The sequence below is a fragment of the Pimephales promelas genome, chromosome 21 (assembly GCF_988280905.1).
Source record: "Pimephales promelas chromosome 21, fPimPro1.hap1.1, whole genome shotgun sequence".
Taxonomy (NCBI): domain Eukaryota; kingdom Metazoa; phylum Chordata; class Actinopteri; order Cypriniformes; family Leuciscidae; genus Pimephales; species Pimephales promelas.
This window is the reverse complement of record NC_142789.1, coordinates 1,944,583-1,967,533: the sequence shown is the minus strand read 5'-3', so window position 1 is coordinate 1,967,533 and position 22,951 is coordinate 1,944,583. Positions and strand designations below refer to the sequence as shown.

At 35.3% G+C, this 22,951-nt stretch overlaps 2 protein-coding genes across 3 annotated transcripts in view; one reads left to right on the top strand and one right to left on the bottom strand.

Annotated features, from left to right (window-relative positions):
- Positions 1-395, bottom strand: part of acap3b (ArfGAP with coiled-coil, ankyrin repeat and PH domains 3b) — a 96,367-nt gene extending 95,972 nt beyond the window's left edge. Inside the window, exon 1 of the mRNA XM_089124872.1 lies at positions 325-395. Within this exon, the coding sequence (XP_088980998.1) occupies positions 325-359 (35 nt within the window). The 5' untranslated portion in view covers positions 360-395. The remainder of the gene's footprint in view (positions 1-324) is intronic.
- Positions 396-1,377: 982 nt separating this feature from the next.
- Positions 1,378-22,743, top strand: pusl1 (pseudouridine synthase like 1). 2 transcript variants are annotated; one of them, XM_039663272.2, is made up of 8 exons: positions 1,378-1,642; positions 1,738-1,795; positions 4,187-4,374; positions 8,789-8,938; positions 10,875-11,045; positions 19,889-19,943; positions 20,098-20,260; positions 21,176-22,743. In XM_039663272.2, the coding sequence occupies exons 1-8, from the start codon at positions 1,578-1,580 to the stop codon at positions 21,208-21,210; spliced, it is 885 nt and encodes a 294-aa protein (XP_039519206.2). In that variant the 5' UTR covers positions 1,378-1,577; the 3' UTR covers positions 21,211-22,743. The 2 variants fall into 2 exon arrangements, with proteins under 2 accessions (XP_039519206.2, XP_088980946.1); XM_089124820.1 differs by lacking the exon at positions 21,176-22,743 and having other exon boundaries at positions 20,098-20,618.
- The last annotated feature ends 208 nt before the right edge of the window (positions 22,744-22,951 follow it).

Below are 22,951 nucleotides of genomic sequence, written 5' to 3'. Positions count from 1 at the left end.
CTTCACTATGGTTTTGGACACCACACATAGCACCCTATAGCATTCCTCGCCCCCTATACCCTATTTAAGGTAAAGGGGGCGATTTCAAACACAGCCTGTATGTTTTTAAAGGGATAGTTCACCCTAAAATGAAAATTAAGTCATCATTTACTCACTATTGTGTTGTTCTAATGCCGCATGCACTTCTTTGTGTTATGGACCGCATAATGAGAACAACAAAATTATAAAAATGTCCCGCTCGAGCTTGTCCGTATAGTGGCAGACAGTGAATAGCAGGGTTTAGTGAAAACAAACCAAAATGTAATGTATAACGTAATTCTTGACCTTGGCCGTTGGGCTTCTCTGGACGATGAACACATTCGTGAGACGCCATTAGCACCGCAGTTCACCCCATGTCGCTCTGGAAAAGCATACAAGTTGTGAGAAATCAAGATCAACAAAAACACGAAATACAAAGCCTAGAAATCTGTGTGCTTTCTTCACTGAGTTAAATATCTCTGGACCGGAACTTCTTGCCTGAGAAGGACAATTGAATGTGAAAACTTCTGAGTATACTCATCTCAGAGAAGAAGGTACATCATGTTACATAAATAGTATTTTTAAAACATAAAAAGTATTTAATATCCTTTTGTGGCCCATAATAGAAAGAAGGGAATACAGGAATCATAGAACAACACCAGGGTGAGTAAATTATTTTCGTTTTAGAGTGAGCTATCCTTTTAACTTTTCTTATAAGGTCATCCTTCAAATATATAAATATATATATTTTTACACCAGTAATAAATATTTTAATTATTTTTTCTTTCAGCAACACTTTACAATAAGGTCCCACTCCCATTAGGTAACATTAGTTAAGGAACTAACAAGAAGCAATATCTACATTTTACAGTATTTATTAACGGTACGCTGTAAGTTTTGATACAGTTAATAAATCAAATTACGAATCACCCTTTTCACCTAAAAATCCTCCATTTCATTCCAAAATATTCTACAACAAATGCAGTTGAAACAAATAAACGAACAACACTCTGCTTCTACATTCCACAAAACTCACATTTAGTATCCATATCTGTATAAAATCTTTTTTTTTTTTATGTTTTAACAATATATACCAGAGCTCTGTCAATCATCATTACGTCAGGTTTGTCCCTGGCTGCTCCCGCGGATTTTTTTGAACGATTTTTTTGTCGTCCTCCAATTCCGCCTTTAAATTTCCAACATTTAGAAAATAAATATTGTAAAATAAAGCCAAACATGGCATTAAAATAAATACCTTTTGTAAGATAAATGCGTCTCAACGCTGAAAAGATGTGTGTTTTAAGTAATTTGGCAGTTCAACGCCTTTTTTTTTAAACAGGCATCGCTTAGGCTTCTAAACGTCAGACAGCAGCTGTGTTTACATTTGTGGCGCTCGCTCTCACACATGCCTCTGATTTTCAACATAACTTGTATCGTGTGTGGTATTTGCGGTATACGACATCTAATGGCTATTTATTTATTGGCCGTACACGTCCACTGCTTTTTCAATCCTGTTAACTTCTCGTTCTGACAAACTTCAAACGAATATAGCGGGAAACATGCTAACGTTACACTCCACCGCCCGTTATTTAATCTTTTTCCAATACGCAGGGACCAAATACAGGTCTGTCTCCATCATGTCAAGCACAGTCGTGCTTCGTCCTTATTGAGCTGTTATAAGTTCTAACACCACATGTCTGCTTGTCCTTCAATCCTCAGTGGCGTGATGAGAACACCAGCCGATCAAGCTGGACAGGGGGTGGAGAATCATTTAGAGGTCAGTCTCAGCCTGACAATCAAAACCAGTTCACTATCTCAAATAGCTTTTCCTCATGTCTGATGCCAAGAAAATGTTTAAAATTGATCCAGTTCTCTATTTTACTCCATTCAAATTCTCTGATTCTGGTGCTTGTCTCGAAACATGTCATCCTCTTCAATGTCTGCATTTCTTTTAGAAATGTAATTTAAATGTTTTCCTGTGTGATGTATTTCTGTTGGCTCTCTGTGATTGGATTTATTGCACTTAAAAAGTAGTGTTGTAGTCCAACTAACCCGAGACCAAGACCAGACCAACGCCCCACACTACATGACACAATAAAATGTGAAACAAAAGAGATTGATCTGAAAGATCCACATTCCCATAAAAACAGAGACATTTAACACTCAAAGCTGAAATAAACTATCTTTATTCAATACTCCTGGGTGACTTCCATCATTTAGTACAGATTGAAAACAAGTCTTCACTTTCTCTGCCTTTTATTTACAGTATGAACATGGGATGAATACATGGGTGACAGGCAGCGGTAACAAAAATACATAATTAGCAATGACCAATGAGTCACGTTATTGCTTGGATTTGGATCAGTATGTTTTACTTACAATAAAAGCAAGGATGTAAACAAAAAAATAGTCAATATACTGGCAAAATAGTAATATTTTCAGTTATGGTCTTGAAGAAAAATCTTGAGTCCTCAATTTCCATGACGGAGACCATCAAAAAGTGGTCTCGAGTACTACAACACTATTATTAAAGTAATGAAACACTAATTTGTCAAGGATAAAGTTAAAAACTTGTTTCCATTGCTGTCCTTGAAACTTAACTCTTAGCAACAGGTACCTAGTATTATAAATACAAAATTACATTAAATTGCACATTTACAAAATCTATTGAAGGAGTTTCACCACACTCACGATAAACAAGGTGCCAGGCTGACAAGACTAGAAAACTAAAAAATTAAAAAATAAACTCTCCGCACACTTGAATCCTTAAAGCAAATGTAATTAACATGCTTTCAAAAGACCATCCTCAGGGCATACAGACAATAAATGTAACATTCCAATTAACTGTGTTCAAACTCATCAGGACAATCAACAGTGATTACCAACACCTGCAGAAGCCAGGAAGGACCAGTTGTAGTCCAATGGTGGGAGTTGTAGTTTTTCTAGTTCATTAACACATTAAAGGAGTAGTTTGCTGATAATTTACTCACCCCCATGTCATCCAAGATGTCCATGTCTTTCTTTCTTCAGTTGAAAAGAAATTAAGATTTTTAATTAAAAAAAAACAGTCCAGGATTTTCTCCATATAATGGACTTCAATGGGAACCAAACGGTTCAAGGTTCAAATAAGAGTTATAGTGCAGCTTCAAAGGCCTTTAAACGACACCAGACGATGAATAAGGGTCTTATCAAGCGAAACGATTGGTCATTTCATAAATATATAACAAAGTTTAAGTTTTATAAGCTCAAATGCTCACCTTGCTTTGTTCTGTGATGAGCGTTCATGACTCTCCTGTGCGAACTCGTTCATCAAAATGAACAAATCTTTTTCGCGTCATGAATCAAAGGGTCCTAGATAAGACGTATTATTCATACGTCTTATTCATCGTCTGGTGTCGTTTAAAGCCCTTTGAAGCTGCACTGAAACTCTCATTTGGACCTTGAACCGTTTGGTTCCCATTGAAGTCCATTATATGGAGAAAATCCTGGAATGTTTTCATCAAAAACCTTAATTTCTTTTCGACTGAAGAAATAAAGACATGGACATCTTGGATGACATGGGGGTGAGTAAATTATCAGCAAAAGTTTTTTTTAAAAAGTGAACTACTCCTTTAACTAAACATAGTGCAAATCACCACTACAAGAAACGAACATAAATGCACATATACAAAAATACAGGCGCATTTATATATAAATATATATACACACATTCATACATGCTTGCTGTATAAGTACATGGATTGGAGACTGCAAAAACATCAGTAAAAAACCTTCATAAACTGCAGTATATCAAGAAAAAAAAAAAAAAACAGTACAGCTGTCGAAGTCCACATTTAAACCTTTAGAATGTAATGCGTCCAAAGTATTAATCCAGTAAAGTACCCACTCTATCAATATTGCCACCTCTAGGTATTTACAAAATCTACAATCACAGTTAAACACATATGCACACCATATACTAATACAAATTCAGCACTAAAACAACCTAAGAACCAGCTTTTAACTTTCAAACTAGCCATATTTAAAATACTTAATTTGTACGACGCGTCGTCAGTAGATCCATTTCCACTCCATTCTGCGCTTTTTCGGAATTGCACTCTCAGGCTAATTTGATCTGTTTAGTGAATCTGGCCTTACTCATTCATTGCTGCTGTTTGTTTCTGTGTAGAGTGCAGTGCGAAAGCTGAAGCCGGTCAATGAGGTGTCCGTGTCCATCTCCAGTAGAACGGACAGCGGTGTGCATGCCTTGTGTAACTCCGCACATGTGGATATCCAGCGGAGAGCAGGCAAACCTCCTCTGCCGGAGCAAACCCTGGTGGAGGCCTTAAACTTCCACTTGAAAGCAGAACCTATACGGTGGGAGTCTTTTAAGAGAGTTCAAAAGCTGTATTTTATGGAAGCTTGTTTTCACCACTCATTAAAATATAAAGGTAGCTAACTTTTTATCTCACCTTTTATCTGACCTTTTATCTACATTGCAGGATATAAACTCGCAATTGCAAATTATAAAGTCAGAAACAAAAACTCACAATTTTCCCCCTCACAATTCTGACAGTGACTTTATATCACGCAATTATGAGGAATAATGTCTGAATTGTGAGATAAAAAGTCGCATTTAGCTTTTTATTTTTTATTCTGTGGTGGAAACAAGCTTCCATTGTTTTTGAACCATATATTTTATATAAATTATTGTTTAACATTGTTTCTTCAGTGTTTTTTTTAGAAAAAATAAGGAGCATTTTGCTAAATATATACACCATATTACATATGCATTATAATCTTAATGTTCTTCAATATTTAATGCATATTTGAATAAATCTGGCAAGTTTTAATGACAGCCACCATTTAAATCTTTATATTTCATATAATCTTCTTATTATAAAAATAAATAAAAGTGTAATTTATTTGTTTTTATAGCTACAAAACAGTTCATTATTACCTTCATATTAGGCTAATGAAGCCTATTGGCTACAACTAGACTCCCATATTTTACAGCATTAGTTAAGAGATTTGATTTCCTTGAGAAAATTTGCCATTTATTGTAACTGATATCCAAAATAATCGATATTGAATCGAATCGGAATCGAATCAAATTGCAAGCTTGTGAATCGAAATCGTATTGAATTGTGAAATTTGTGTCAATACCCAGCTCTAGTCAAAAGCTCAAGGGAAATTTGATTTCTCAGTTCATCACCCCTTTAAAATTCCTATTTTTTCTTTGTTTGTTATTTCAACACAAACTTATTCAATTTGGATAGTTGGCTGGTGGGATGAGCAGTGATGAATATTTTAGTTGTTGTGGGTTGGGGAACCTCAGGAACCATTCACAATCCACATCAAGAATCGATGTTGCACAGACGCCTGGGATTCTCTTTCTAACTGTTTCATTGCCATTTTCATTTTACATTTGCTTTATGTCACAAAAACTCTTTAAAACTGAGGGTTCACACAGTGCTCATGTCTGGTCTGTTTGTGTTTTATTCCGTGTTCCTGTTAGCAGCGATTAGCGACTGCTGGTGAATCATTAATACCCACTGACAGACTCCTCTGGGAGCCTGAGCATGTCATCTTCTTTATTCGGTGTTGTGAGTGGAGGAGCAAACTGGTGGGAATTGCCCCTTAAATGCCCCAGCGACCCAGCAGAGTCTAATGGTGCTTTTAGCTGGAGATGCTGCTGGCAGATGCGCTCTCTTCTCTCGGCTTCACTGGGTTTAGACTGGGTTTCCGCGGGGTCACAATTTAAGGCCTTAAAAAGTCTTAAATTTGCTGAAGTATTGTGTTATAGGTCTTAAATCAATTTAAAGGGATAGTTTGCTTTGAAATTAATTTTTGATATGTTTTATCTTACCTCAAGGACATCCAAGATGTAGGTGTCTTTGTTTCCGCAGTATTTTCAATTTTGACATTTTTCAGTCAAACCGTTGTTGTCTATCAGTCATACACTGGAGGTGAAGGGGGTCCACCAAAAAGCAGCACAGAGAAGTCCAAATTAAACATGATTTAATGACTCGTGAATGTAAGTACACACTGATGGCCTAAGACACGAAACGAGCGGTTTGTGTGAGAAAACGAACAGTATTTATATCGCTTTTACCTCGTGTAATCACAGTGATGTCCAAGTGATCTGAATCAGTTGTGCAACGTCCAACTGAACCGAACTGAATCAGTTCAATGTTACCGCGGAAGTGATCGCTTGCGTGTGACGTCACTCAATATTTACAGGGAGAAAGCTTTTGAAACATAATAAATTATTTACTGTATTTACTGTCACTTTCGATCAATTTAATGCGTCCTTGTTGATAAAATTTCTTTCTTTAAAAAAATACTGAAACTTCTGAACAGTAGTGTATTTTGACAATTTATTAAAAAAAAAAAAATAAATAATATATATATATATATTAATATAATTGATGTTTTATTTTTATGAATCCTGCAAATCCTGAATGGTTATATTTTATGTATTTCAAAAACTGTAAACAGTTTAAGTTTATTTTACTTTTAAGTTTAAGTTTATTTTTAAGTTTCATTTACTCTAGTTTACTTACTCTAAATTGATTTGATGCCTGAAATTATTTAAAGCACATAATTTCACAAAAATGCCACAATTAATTAAATTATTTCTTTTTAAATATATGCTCTCACATAAGTAAAATATGCATCTGGAATTAAATTAAAATTAAAATCATCTAATTAAAATATGCAATTCCGTTATAGGAAGTATCACCTTATTAAAAACCACACCTTGTGACACTGATTTTGTTGATTTTGTAATTTTTGTTTATAAATGTACATTAAAAAAAAAATCTTTCTTTTTTATTTACATAAAGTTATATTTTGGGTCATCCTTAGTATAATACTACATTACTACATACATAACTACATTTTTAGCAGAACATTAGCAGTTTATCTGTGGACGGTTCTTTGTAAATGTCCCCTTTCTGTTAACATAGCGTAACATAAACCCTCTTCATTTGACCTCATCACAGTAAGTGTGTTGAATGTCAACAGGATCCGTGACTTTTGAACTTGATTTTTTTTGTCGATTTGTCACGTTACCATTAAACTCAGGAGCATATTATTCACAGAATATCCATACTGTCATGTGTCATGTACTTTAGCGAGCGTCTGACGGTGATAGACGGGTCCTCTCAAAAGGCCTCATGGGACTGTATTACATGAATGTTTAATGAAGAGCTGAAGCTTTTTGTGAGTTAGCATAGAACTCATGGGGATTCGAGACCACCAGTTTAATCCATAAGCGCACTTAGTCAGATGAAGAGCACCATCATCACAGCAGGTGACAGTGTTTGGAGCGTCGCAAAAACCTTACAGATGATGTAAATACATTATGTACATTATAAGGTTTGGCTGTGCAAAACTCTCTGTCCTCCTATAGGTTGTTGCTATGGGTTGTGTGGTTTCTGAAGGTGTTCTGGTAGTTTTTTAATGGTTGCAGTGATAATCAGGTTTCTAGAAATGATTTGGTTCATTCTTCAGTGTATGTCTATGGCAGTGGTTCTCAATGAAGGGGGCGAGACCAACTATGGGCCGCAGAATGGCTTAAAATGCTTTAAAATAAGGATTTGTTTTTTAAGAATTAAGCTAAAATAGCTTATTTCGTTAATTTGTCCTTTTAACATTTTATTTAAGAACCAGCATTTGCATGAGCTCAGACAACCATACTGTATGAGTGATTTTTAATCGGGATTTCTGGACCTGGATAATGGACATTATTAATTATGTAAAATAATTACATTTTTATGAAAAAAATGCATATACAGAAATTTTATATATATATATATATATATATATATATATATATATATATATGAAGAGTTCAGATGCAAAAGCCTCTAAATGCCATTTGAAATTTTCTTCTTTAATGATGATTTTTATCAAACTTGCATATTTAAGTTCAGTAATTTCACTTAAATGGCAATGATAATTACCTATTAATTGTTATTTAAGTGAAATTACTGAACTTAAATATACAAGTTTGATCAAAATCATCATTAAAGATGAAAATTTCAAATGGCATTTAGAGGCTTTTGCATCTGAACTCTTCATATATTGCGTGAGTACCTTTGATGAATATAAAGTTCAAATGACCAGCATTTATTTGCATTTATTACATTTATTTACTTTAGTATCAATATAAATGTCTTCACTGTCACTTTTGATCAATGTAACGCGTCCTTGCTTAATAAAAGTATGCATTTCTGTTTTTGTTAATCTTTGTTAATCTAAAAACATGTTTTGATTAAATAAATGCAGCCTTGGTGAGCAGAAGAGACTTTTTTATGTCAAAAACATTAAAAAATGTAATGTTTCCAGACTTTTAAAACTGTTATTCGTGAGTTAGTGAAACTGTTATTGAAGTGAATTATTTTAATTATTAATATCATTTTATAAATTCTTTTAACATAATTTCACTCCTAGTTAAAAAATAAATAAAAAAAAGCTATTTTAGCCTTGTAGCAGAAGTGGCTGAAATATATCGAGGCCTTCAAATGTTGTTTTTGATTACATAAGGGAACATATTTCCGTGTCGCGCACCACTTCGCTTAACCGGATTTGTTTGTTATTACATCAAGATGCATTTGAATTTTGAGTGACTATTGTTTTCCTTTCATGATAACCAGTGTTATGATATTTCCTCCAGTATCTTGACTAACTTGAACCTTTTTTAGTGGAAATTGGCGGGGGAGTTTGCAAAACAAACACATGAGCATGTGCATTACCAGATTTAAATCAGCGTCTTTTCCCCCAGAATCACCAGGGCTTACCGTGTCCACAGCGACTTCCACGCACGCTATCGGGCCATCTCACGGACATATGTGTACCGCTTCGCTTCGGGTCTCAGACATCACACTGAAATGCCAGTAACGGAGAGGGATCTATGCTGGGCATTACGAGACACGTGAGTGCCACCCCCGCTCTTCTGCACGCCTGTGTCACAGCAGCTAAATCCTCTCAGAGAGGAATAGGAACAAACACTGGAAAAAGCTGCACATGAATTATACACACTCACAAACAAGACCCATCGCAAGGGCAAGCAAATGATTATCTAGGCCAACATTGAAACCAAAGAACATTTCGACAGCACATGCCTCGGATGTCTTTTTGAAGCCCGCGACGGAGCGAGAGGCTCGTCTCCAAGGTGACGAGTGAACATTAATGCTCTTTCTTCATATTTAGTGAGAAAGTAGGCCAAGATAAGCTTCAGGCTCGTAGTGACGCAGATCAACACCCACTGTCGTCTTATGTCTGGTCCTTGAACACACACATTCCATCTGGCTTTCCATCTCATTCATAACTGCTGTTCCCCACACACAAACTGGATTATCGCTTTAAAAATGGATGTTTGTCGAGGCTGTGCTCATCTCAGTGTTCCTTGACCTGTGTGTCTTTCAAGTTAGAATGAATCATTAATCGATTTGAATCATTTAAAGCATGCAATGAAAAATTATTAATATGATTTATTATTGATATATAGGGCTGTTAAGTGGTATTATGAAAAATTTCAACTTAATAATAGTTGACGCTGAACGTCTCTCTCAATAATGAATAAAATAAATGCTATAATTCATTCATTAAAATAAATGTAATCTTACTCACTACTTTATCTCTGTGTCTCATTCATCGTGGATTGCACAATGCTAGATCTACAAGCATTGAGAATAACCATCAGTTTGACCCTTTTGGTCATGGCCATGGTATGAGCATCATAATCCACGGCTAGCTGTGCATTGGACGATTTTAATCCTAAATTTGGCTGAGAAATTACTATAAAATTAAAATAATTTTAAAGGGGTGGTTCAGGATTTTGGACATCGGGACTCATTTCCAAGTTAGCCTGTGTGTTATTTTCAGTGGAGACAGTTTTCAAAAAATGTTCATCCAGTCGTTCCAGTTGTATAGTTCGCCAATGCTAGGCTAGCGGGAGTCAATGGTAACTGCTAGCCTGCCATTAAAACAGTGTTACCAACTCCACAGTTCGCCAAAATCAAATCGATTATAACGCCAGGCTATTGATGTAAATGTCTGTGGAGACAATAATGTTAGAAATCAAACTACCCTTTCATTGCATGCAATAGTTATTACAATTTGATTGAATTTATTAATATTTATGCAATATAAATGGTCTGTTTTGCCATGGAAATATATATATATATATATATATATATATATATATTCTATCTACACATAGTTTAATATAGAGTCGGCTTCAGGAAAAAAAAATATTTTTTGAAGAAATTTAGCACCATCTGGTTACAGTATATCAATCTCAAAAACGATTTCTTGTTAAGTTTTAGATTTTTTTTTTTTTTTTTTTTTTAGAAATAGTGATAAAAAAAAGTGTTTCCCATTAATTTCCTATGGGGGCCATTTTTGACCGAAGAAATGTTTTTTGAGCAGAAAATCCTTATATTAGAGTGTTTTCTGAAGGATCATGTGACACTGAGACTGGAGTACACTGTAAAAATGAATATGCTTTATCTAATCAATAAAATTGTGGCAACAGATGGCAAGCAATATTATTTATTACATTGAACAAATTAGAATTGAGTAATAGTTAATCAAATTAATATTCTAATTAATTCTAATTTGTACAATTTAATTAATAATATTGCTTGTAATAATTTGCCACAATTTTATTGATTAGATAAAGCATATTGTTTTTTTCAGTGTAATGATGCTGAACATTCAGCTTTGGTCACAGGAATAGATTACCTTTTAACAGTAAACTTAATTTAAATAATATTACTGTTTTACTATATTATATCCTAAAGTAATTAAATGTCACCTAAAGAAAACCGAGTTTGATGCCGTCCATTACTTTATTCTCCTCACAGAAGGCTAAACATCAATGCAATGCAAGAGGCGACTGCACTGCTGATAGGAACCCATGACTTCAGCACCTTCCGGGCCTTGAACTCAGAGACGCCCTTTAAGAACCCAGTGAAGTCCCTAGAGTCGGCCCGGCTGGAGCCTGGGGTCTCATTCAGCCAGAGACACTTTCACAGGTACGACTCTCTTCTGTCCAGGTAAAAAGCCACAGCACCAAATGGCGCTTTTCCACTGCATAGTACGGTACGGTTCGGCTCAGTACGCTTCGACTCGGCGCGGAACAGTTCGGATCGCTTTTCATTTCCACGGCAGTAGTACCCCTTCAAAGTGTGTGGGACTGATCGTTATTTGCGCGCGCCTCTACTGCCATGACATCATCTTAAAAGCGCCACATTTTCAAACCCACAACACAGGAACAATGGAGACTATCGAGGGGATGGTGTTCCTGATTCTCGGTATGTGGTTGTTTTTAACTGCTAGACGGAAAAATGTGTTTAAAATGAGGCTGATGGCAGCAAAACAAAAATACTGCTAAAAAAGTGTCTCGTGTCGCAAATCCAATGACGCTAGAAGTGACGCTGGTAGTGACGATTCTGTCTGACCAATCAGTGATCTGCAGTGTTTCACGTCACATTTTAGTACCGGTACGGTACGCTTGGAACCTCAACCGACCAGGTACCATTTAAAGCGACCTGAAGCGAACCGTACTGTACCGTACCATGCAGTGGAAAAGCACCACAAGTGAGACGTACCGAACCGAACCGTACCGTACTATGCAGTGGAAAAGCGCCTAAAGATTGGAGGAAGCTTGGTTTAAAAGGATAATTCACTTTGAAATTAATGTTTTATCTTACTTCAAGGGCATCCAAGATGTAGGTGTCTTTTTTTTATGCAGTAGTTTCAATTTTTATATTTTTAGGTCAAACCGATCTTGTCTATCAGTCATATAATGGAGGTCTATGGTCACCACCTCAAAGAGCATGCACCGAGAAGTCCAAATTAAACATGATTTAATGGCTCGTAAATGTAAGTACACATTGATGGCCTGTAATACTCTTCGTTTTCTCACACAAACCGCTCGTTTCGTGTCTTAGGCCATCAGTGTGTGCTTACATTCACGAGTCATTAAATCATGTTTAATTTGGACTTCTCTGTGCATGCTCTTTGAGGTGGTGACCATAGACCTCCATTATATGACTGACACACACGAACGGTTTGACCTAAAAATATCAAAATTGAAAATGCTGTGGAAACAAAGACACCTACATCTTGGATGCCCTTGAGGTAAGATAAAACATACCAAAAAATAATTTCAAAGTGAACTATCCCTTTATTTAGTGTCGTGATGATACCAACAATATTGGTTGACATGATTTTCAATAGCAATAAATAAAACTATAAGTCTTTCCAAACTGAAAGACTTTGTTGCATGAGAAGTTTAGCAGAATGTTCACGCTGCTATTTTCCATCCAATGCTGCTTAAAAAAGGCACCATATTAAAATGCCCAAATATCTTGTGCACAATATCTCTTATAGTCTTCTGAAACTATGATACTAGATTGATTTTAAGTCATTATTCACTGACAGTCTTGCCTTTTAATCATATTTATTTTACTTGATATTTACCAAATAATATATAATATTAATGACTTTCGTTTCATTTGACATTACATGTTTTTCATAAGGAACAGAAGGCACCAGTGTGAGCTCTAGCAAAATTTAGTTGCACCAGGAAGAATTTGCAAGATTTTTGCATTAAAATATCAACAACAAAAAAACCCCCCGCTAGTACCGTGTTATATGTTTGATGTACTTGTGTACTACTTACATTATCCCAAATGTTTCCAGCCAGTTTCTAACCAGTGTGACGTCCCTGTCAATGAGGTCATGTCCGCTTTATCCTCTACCGCCGTGCAAACCATGCGAACATAGTGAGAAATAAAATGAGGATCAATATCAGTGTGGCATTTCTTAACACTGTTCAGCAAGTCTATGTCAGTGAGTGTATTAAATACAGTATGTGTTTTACATAAATAGGAAGTAGAGCCAGACCGATATATATATCGGCAGGCCGATATTAGGCATTTTCTAAAATATTGGTGTCGGCAGTTATAATAGCAGATAAATGAATATTTCAAAAATAAAAATAAAAACGGACGAATCATGCTTCAAACATGTCATGAGTGTTGTCAAAAAATGCAGGTAAAGGGATAAGCAAGCTGACATAATTATAAGGTCGCTTATAACTATAAGGCAATGTAGGGACTAATTATTATTTAATTTATCATAACTTTAAAATATTTTGATGTTCCTCTGTTCTGTTGAGACAATAAAAAACAAGTTTCTTTTTAAAATGCATCATCATATTATTTTAGCTAAAACTCATAAATAACTACAAATAACTAATGTTAGGGAAATCTGTTAATATTTTGTTGCGCGTTTCTGAAATAAGAATAATATCGGCCGATATATCGCAATATCGGATTTTAAAACCAACAAATATTTGTATCGGTATCGGCCTTCAAAATCCTTTATCGGTCTGGCTCTAATAGGAAGTCAGCCTGTGGGTATATTCAAATGTTGAACATGTAAAACTGCACCGTGTTACCCCACCATTTAATTAGACAAATAAAGTGACATGTATGAATAGTCATTTACAATTAAACATTACGTTACTTGCAGCTAATTCATAAGAATGAAATAAAATCATGTGATCAAACGTAACTTATAAATTACCTCATCCATGAACATGATTTATGAGTCCCGTCGGATGGCTTTCCATTGAAGACTACAACTCCCATCATTCCACACTCCTTCACAGCCTCATCAAGCTATGGCGGAAATTACACACTGTGCCTTTAAGTGCAGCTTTCTTCGAAATTTGCCAGATTTAATTCTGTCATTGGGGAAATGCAGCTGCAATCTTGCCGTTTTATGTTAAGAGCCACTTCTCAACAGGGATTAAATGTGCAGATGTGTCATTTGGCACAGGATCATATAAATAGCTTCTGATTTCCTAGAACATCAAGGCCAAAGGTCATCTAATCCATGAATAGTGGATCAGAAATTACAACATCCTGTCAACACCCGCTAATGCAAATTCATCCTACAGCTCTAAACCCTCCTGGACCTAGTACATTTGTACATCAATAAATATGATTTTTTTATGGTCAGTAACATGTTCTTCAACCACTGGTGATTACCGGCTCCAAGCTAAAGCAATGTTTACATTGTTTAATATTGTGTTGAAATGTCAGAAAAGCTTAACACACAGTATGAAAGGCTTTGTACAACAGAGGATGGCCAGTCTTTGAGGCTGTTCTTTCATCAGTCGGCTCTTGAGTTTGGCATGTGCGATGAGACTGTTGCTAGGCAACAGATGTTGGACTAAAGCACGATGCTGACAAAAGCGGGTTGGCTGCTTACTCTTGCTGTAATGAGCTGAGGGACAGACACTGATAGAGTGAAGAATGGCCATTTTTATACTATCCTTTCTATCTATACTATCTCCAGCTCAGTTCAGTGTACTGAAGAAAACAGTTTAGTAACAAAACTATTTTGGGCAAATACCAAAAGAGGCATTCAGTATTTGATTGTGTGCCTTGCTCCCACCTACATTTCCTACTAGTCCGACTGTAACCATTAGGCCACAACTATCTATCTATAGACCATTTCACAAGATGTAAACAACACTGGTCCAGAAGCACTTCCTGTTTCAGTTTTTTTACACTACATAAAAGCTGGGATAAAATACAACCAACAGAACATTTAAAACTGAATCAAAAAGTTAAACAAACATCTTTAAGATTTTTTCTTTACATGTGAAATAAAGAAAACAGTTACAAACTGAAACAGGAAGTGTTTCTGGACCAGTGTTGTTTACATCTTGTGAAATGGTCTATATACACTCACCTACAGGATTATTAGGAACACCTGTTCAATTTCTCATTAACGCAATTATCTAATCAACCAATCACATGGCAGTTGCTTCAGTGCATTTAGGGGTGTGGTCCTGCTCAAGACAATCTCCTGAACTCCAAACTGAATGTCCGAATGGGAAAGAAAGGGGATTTAAGCAATTTTGAGCGTGGCATGGTTGTTGGTGTCTGAGTATTTCACAATCTGCTCAGTTACTGGGATTTTCACACACAACCATTTCTAGGGTTTACAAAGAATGGAGTGAAAAGGGAAAAACATCCAGTATGGGTCAGTCCTGTGGGCCAAAACGCCTTGTTGATGCGAGAGGTCAGAGGAGAATGGGCCGACTGATTCAAGCTGATAGAAGAGCGACTTTGACTGAAATAACCACTCGTTACAACCGAGGTATGGAGCAAAGACACAACACACACAACCTTGACAGCAGAAGACCCCACCGGGTACCACTCATCTCCACTACAAATAGGACAAAGAGGCCACAATTTGCAAGAGCTCACCAAAACTGGACAGTTGAAGACTGGAGAAATGTTGCCTGGTCTGATGAGTCTCGATTTCTGTTGGTAGAGTCAGAATTTGGTGTAAACAGAATGAGAACATGGATCATCATGCCTTGTTCCCACTGTGCAGGCTGGTGGTGGTGGTGTAATGGTGTGGGGGATGTTTTCTTGGCACACTTTAGGCCCCTTAGTGCCAATTGGGCATCGTTTAAACGCCACTGCCTACCTGAGCATTGTTTCTGACCATGTCCATCCCTTTATGGCCACCATGTCCCCATCCTCTGATGGCTACTTCCAGCAGGATAATGCACCATGTCACAAAGCTCCAATCATTTCAAATTGGTTTCTTGAACATGTCAGTGAGTTGACTGTACTAAAATGGCCGCCACAGTCACCAGATCTCAACCCAATAGAGCATCTTTGGGATGTGGTGGAACGGGAGCTTCGTGCCCTGGATGTGCATCCCACAAATCTCCATCAACTGCAAGATGCTATCCTATCAATATGGGCCAACATTTCTAAAGAATGCTTTCAGCACCTTGTTGAAGGGGGTCAAACACAGTAGTAGTATGGTGTTCCTAATAACCCTTTAGGTGAGTGTGTGTATATATATATATATATATATATATATATATATCCCTTGTGCTGTGTTTAGAATCTTATAACACTTGTGATGTTCCCGGTCAAAAATGATCAACCTGCAAAAAAATGCTTATTAATCTCTCGTCAGCAAGTTCACGACCAAATATTGGATTCAATCTTTTTGTCAGCTTGTTGAAATTCAATTAGGACAGGTTTGGTATTTATTTTTTGAACTGATCAATCATAGGCCTTATTTATCAGAGCTTACGTACCTCAGTTTTTGAGTGAAAAAAGCGTTATTTGTGGATAATTTTGACAATTTTACATAAAATATATATAAAAAATTTGCACTGTTTGTCACACTAGTACCAGGAAATTTGTTGTGGAATGTTTTTTTTTTTTTTTTTTGTACAAAATGAAAGTCAACTAAACATAGCTCATAAATCCCTCGTTATGCTATTAAACTTGCATTGAGGGGCATATGTTCAAAACCAGCTCACACTGGGATCCATTCAGCGGGTCATTTTGGGTTTCTCACGTGCAGCTCTCAGAGAGCAGTCAGGATATACACACACACACACACACACACCATCTGCTCTGTTTCACACTAATATCAAGATCTGCAGGGGATCATCAGCCCCTTTTATCATCTACACACACACACATAGTATGTCACTATGTAACTGAATGTCTGCTTTAAAACCAGATCAAGGCATTTTGCTTCACAGCCCAAGAAATTCACACAGAAGTTTGTTTTTTTTTCCTATTGAAAGGTGGACCAGTACCTCAAAAAAGGACTGAAAACTTTGTCTTCGTATGTCATCTGTCCTTAAAGTAGTTCACTTTAAAAAAACCTTTTGCTGATAATTTACTCAGCCAAGATGTCCATGTCTTTCTTTTTTATCAGTCGAAAAGAAATTAAGGTTTTTGATGAAAACATTCCAGGATTTTTCTCCATATAATGGACTTCAATGGGAACCAAACGGTTCAAGGTCCAAAAGACAGTTTCAGTGCTAAAAAACGCTTTAAACAATTCCAGACTATGAATAAGGGTCTTATCTAGAAAAATAAAATACAAAAATAACAAAGTTGAAGTTTTATAAGCTCAAATGCTCGCCTTGCTCTGTTCTGTGATGCGCGTTCGTGTCTCTCCTGTTCGAACTCGTTCATCAAAATGAACGAATCTTTTTCCGAGTCAAATCGTTCATTTCGTTCGTTGAATTAACCAAATGAGTCAAAAAAGATTTGTTCATTTTGATAAACGAGTTCGAACAGGAGAGTTACGAACGTGCAACACAGAACAGAGCAAGGCGAGCATTTGAGCTTATAAACTTACCGATCACTTGATAAGACCCTTATTCATCGTCTGGTGTCGTTTAAAGCCCTTTGAAGCTGCACTGAAACTGTCTTTTGGACCTTGAACCGTTTGGTTCTGGCCTCTTTAAAATATATCCTTTTTGGTCCTAATATGAGTTTGCTAAAACAGAATAAATGATTGTTAATGATGACAGATGACATGAACTTTCCCTTTAAAAGTTTTATTAAGTGCTTATGAAAGCCTCCTCATTTATTTGTGTGTGTTTGAGAGAGAGAGAGGTAATGTCTATATCAGTTTAATCACAACTCAAGAAACATTCAGAATCAGGTCATTCTGCTGACAGCTAGAGCCTAAATTAAACCCGAAGACACAGTATCTTTAAAGTGATGCAGTTAAACTATACATTTATTATTTACTTGGATTCAAACAACAAGAAAGATATCCAATATCCAAACAAGGTTTTATACTACAGAAGTTAAGTAGTTCATTTAATGCCATATCCATCTGTATCATAATTAATTGAGATCGAGGACTTCACCCAGCAGGAGCATCATGAATATTACCGCATGTGGTCGTCAGATACATCTGTCATGTCGTACACAGATGAATTAATTACTAAATGAATAGCAAATAACCTTAGATATTTAGTTTTTTTATTGAAAATACCAAGTGATTGTTTGCACAATCACTAAGTAAAAGAGATCGAAGTTATTTCTACAATAGGGCCATATTCAATGGTATTAAAAGAATCTCATAGACATTGAAAGTAGATTCCTTGTGCAGATTGAATACGAGACAAAGACCATAAGCTAATAAGGTATGTAAAACAAGATATGTTTAAATGTTCAATTAAAATCAAAGGGGTCAAATCTACAAAGTGTGATTTGTATAGCAATGGACATTCTTTAAAAAAAATAATGAAATGTTTAACATTGGATACTGTTTCACGTGCATATTTTTAAATTTAGCACAGTATAGTAAGTAGTTTATTCAATTATTATTACAGTAAGCTATTATTACAGTTAGATATTCTATTGAGCACAGTTCTTGTTCTGCAAATGCATGCTTATATTAGACTCACATGTTCGTCCTTTGAGGTTGTCATTGCATTGATGTTGTATGCTTATCTCTGTTCATGTAACGCACACTGCCTGTTTGTTCATTCAAAGCCATGATTACAGTAAATGAGAGCCAGACGATCTCGTTCAGCGCTTCTATGAAGTCATTCCAAAGAAATCTCATAATTAATTTTCTGCCATCATTTTTTTTTTCCTGTTAAACAAGCCAGTAAATATTGTCTGCTCTGCTTGAGATGTTATCTAGCCCGACCGCTCCAGTTGTTTATTTGATGCAAGCAATTTGGCAAAATAGCTGTCACGATTAGTTTTAATGGGAGAAACACTTTAACAACTAGATAGAATGAATATGTTGAGTGAGTGAGGCAGACAACACAAAAGAGGTCACATGTTCAGACGTCACCCTTGGAACTGTGGAAATTGGAAATTTGTGGTGGCATTGGAGCTAATACGTAAAGTGGTTTCATAAAGCGTCGTTAGCTTAAGTAGATCGTAGAGACCAAGGCAGTTCAAGGCGAAAGAGGGTCAAACACAGTGTTAGTATGGTGTTCCTAATAATCCTTTTGGCGAGTGTATATATCACTGAAAAAAATTAACAAGGAAGGTTGTGCACTTTACATAATATATTAATATTTAGCTTAATTACAATAATTGTGTTTTTTGACTTGAAATGTTTCTATGTAATTATGTCTCAACTTAACAGTACAAAATCCTAACGCGTTGCCTAAACACAAACCATTTATGTTAAGTAAAAAATTCTTACATCCAGAGGGTGGAGCCATTTTGCCCAAACTTAATTTGATTGTGTTCAATCTTCTTAATTATATGTAACATTTAAGTTTACTTAATCCGCTTGTGTTGGATTACATGATTGATTTGTGTTGCATTAACCGAAACTGGGCGGTGCTTGTTAGTTCCCAGCATGCTTTGCATACGGTTGAATTAAGAGAGAATAAATGTTAAAATGAAGTGTTTTTTTTACAGTAAATGAGAAAAGAGAAGATTTGATAGTGTGTAATTGTGTTTAATGTTCAATTCTACATCTAAATTGTTAGAACCATTTAAATGACAGTGGGTTACCATTGTGGAAAAGAGTGGACCATTTTGTTTGGTTGTCGAGCATGTTAATCTTCGCATTTAAGATGCTAATAAGGGCTACTGCCAGCAAATAGCTAGTAATTGCCTATCAATTTAATTATGTGTCACAAAAATAAATATTAAAATATTAATATAAATATTTTAATATTTATAATAAAATCATATTTTAATATTTTAAATAAAATATTTAAAATAAATTAAATATTAATGGATTAATGACTATACAAAATACCTGAATCATGTCAAGAAGCCTTTACAAAAATCAAGACTACTTTAATAGGGACGCTTAAATTAAATGTTGAAGTTACATGAACAAATTATGTTTGTTTAACGTAACCCAGTTATGTGGAATCTGTTGACGAAAAAGAATGAATTAAAGAAGCCAACATATACATTTTGAGTGCATATATGGAGTACTTTGCAGAGCTTTTTCATGCACACTAAAGACAGCTGAAAATGCAAAGCACAGTAGGTCCTCTTTAACTTTTGTATTTGTGTCTGTTTTCTTTCAGAGATATTCAGTTCTGGGAACTCACTTTTAAAAGTAGGTCTTTTTTATACAGACAAGTAAGTACAAGTTTTGTTTCCCTATAAACATGATGGCTATGTTGCATTATCGGATGCCTGCCTCCTAGTGTTAAATGTGTGACTCTGCACCGTTTTATTCCACTAGTTTAAAAAGAACGTGTCTGTTGATGTTATATAACGTTTGCCCTCACAGGTGCGGAGGATGACTGGGGCGCTGGTTGCTGTTGGTCAGGGTAGACTGTCTGTTAGTCAGATTCAGGAGCTACTAGAGGCCCGGGATTCATTGGCATTCCCAAATAATCTGACGGCCCCAGCCCACGGCCTGTTTCTGACCCAAGTACAGTACAGAGATGCAGGTGAGAACTCAGGATGTTCTCATTCTCTATGCAGTATGTATGTAAATCGACCATATATGCAAATTTGAGACTACCCAGAACAATTCAGAACAACATAAACTCCCACAAAGCAATGCTCTTGAATTGGCCCGAGTGCAACAGTCGGTTTCCGGAAAACTCCATAGGGAAATTCATTTTTATAGACGCCTTATAAACCATTAAAGACAGACCTACTGTGAGCTAGGAGGTTGATAATTAATGACAGCCTGCGTTATTTGAACTTATTTTTAAAACAATCGTGTTTAACGTGGATTTAGCCATCCACCTATCAGAGAATCACAAAATTGTAAATTGTAAAAAAAGTGTAAAAAAAATACTTTGTAATGTTATGGTTCAACTCATAGCTGATTGGCTTGTTTCATCGCTTATTAACGACTTAAAAAGAAAATCAAAACCAGTGCTGCTAAAAAGGTGGATGGGCACTAATGCACTGTAATCATTTTATATATATATATATATATATATATATATATATATATATAGTGGCTCATGATTTGATCAAAATGTTAAATAGATATTTTTATATAAAATTGGATTAGAAATGTGACATTTATAATGTTAATATTTAATATAACATTTTTATTCAATTCTGAAAAGATAAATGGACTGCACTCACTAAATTAAACATGCTGCAATGTGAGGTCTTGTGATCAGTGTAGCATACTGTTGTATAATGCAAGCTGTTTAATATAGTATATTTAAATAATAGTATACTATACTATATATATATATATATATATATATATATATATATATATATATAACAAACTATCATTCAGCCATTCTCTACAAGTACCGATTTCCTGCACTGTATGTTGACCTGCTAAGGGCAGCAAAGTACATCAGTATTAAATGTGTATACTTTTTTTCTTACAGATCTTGGCCGACTGGACACTGATAGAATTATTTAAACGATTATTAAAAAAATTAATTAAAAAAATCTGAATGAAGTATTGTTTTTATTATTTTTCGCTGACACCTGCCTGTTTAAACCTGTGTTAAAGTTCTACATACACACATATTTATACATGTCTGGAGACTGATTTTTCAATACAGTATTTTAGCGAAATGGAATGAGGTGAAACACAAAAATTCTAATTTTTGATTGAATTCATGAGCTGCGTTTTGTTTTGCACTAATTGACCGTTCGCAAAGACCCTTTAGTTACTTTTATGTCCAACAAGCCCACAGACAGTAAAATAAATGGACACAGGACCCCATAGACTGTATAGTGAAGTCAATTAGAAGCACTCACTTCCTGATGGCTGAGTGACTGAGCTGGACGACGGAGATGTGACGTGAGCAACCGCTCTGACTGCTGTACGACTTCTAGTAGCGGTGCTGCCGAGAGCAATCTGAATCATTCCCTTCCGAATCTTGCAGAGCCGGAGAGCGCAAGCAGGAGCATATGGAAGATTCTTTCCGCAACTGAATTAAAAATAAATGAATAAATAAATAAAATATTTTCATCTCACAATTGCGAGATATGAAGTAAGAATTGTGAGAAATAAAGTTGCAATTGTAAGAAAAAAAAAAAAGAGAAATTGAGACTTTTTGTCTCAATTGAGTTTACATCTCGCAATTCTGACATCTTTTCTCAGAATTGTGAGATATAAACTCGCAATTGCGATTTATCAGGCCAATTCTAAGGAAAAAAAGACTTAACTTTTTTTCCCCTCAGACTTTATATCTCTGACTTTATATCTCTCAATTCTGACTTTATATCTCTCAATTCTGACTTTATATCTCACAATTCTGACTTTATATCTCTCAATTCTGACTTTATATCTCACAATTCTGACTTTATATCTCACAATTCTGACTTTATATCTCACAATTCTGACGTTATATCTTGCAATTCTAAAAAATAAAGTCAGAATTGCGAGATGAAAAAGTCGCTATTACCTTTTTTATTTTTCATTAAGTGGTGAAAACAAGCTTCCATAGGAGCAACTTTTGGTAAATGTTCTGATGAATTAATGTCATTTTGCATAGTATTAGTTTATTTTAAAATTTAACGGCAGTACGCCATATTAAGTTAATACATAAAATTAAGTTGTTGTGTAAAATGATATTCAAGAACTTGTGATATGAACTGATACCCAATAGGCATATGTAAGGAGATAACATACCAACAGGCTAATTATTGCTAAGTAAATGCTAGTTAATATTAGTAATTAAAGTTAAAACCAGATCCAGACTCAAAACACTTTTGTTTAGCTATGCATTTACCGACAGAGCACTGTACCACTGTTCATCCGACTTACTGTATTTTATTTCATTTTTTTATTCTAAACCGTTTTAATTATTTACTGTATTTTATTTTTTTATTCTAAACTGTTTTAATTAATCTGATTATTGTCATTTCTATGTAAAGCAATTTGAATTACCATTGTGTATGAAATGTGCTACATAAATAAACTTGCCTTGCCTTTAACAGCTAATGTAAGTCAAATAAGTCACATTTATAATTTAACCACCCAAGAAACGCATATTTTAAATAAAATTTTAGCACAATGAAGAGAAATGGAGGAATCAGTCATATGAACAAGCTATCCAGTAAATCACTTTGGACAAAACCGTCTGGCCTGTTAAATAACATATATGTTATATATAACTAATGGTTGTCCACTTCATTTTTCTTTCCTCATA

What these genes read in the sequence shown, in the direction of transcription:
- pusl1 (XM_089124820.1), top strand. Translation starts at nt 1,578, where the DNA reads ATGCTAACGTTACACTCCACCGCCCGTTATTTAATCTTTTTCCAATAC. An exon ending in AGCCAGAGACACTTTCACAG is followed by an intron (nt 11,046 to 19,888) that starts GTACGACTCTCT and finishes GTTTTCTTTCAG; the next exon opens with AGATATTCAGTTCTGGGAAC. An exon ending in GGTCTTTTTTATACAGACAA is followed by an intron (nt 19,944 to 20,097) that starts GTAAGTACAAGT and finishes TTGCCCTCACAG; the next exon opens with GTGCGGAGGATGACTGGGGC.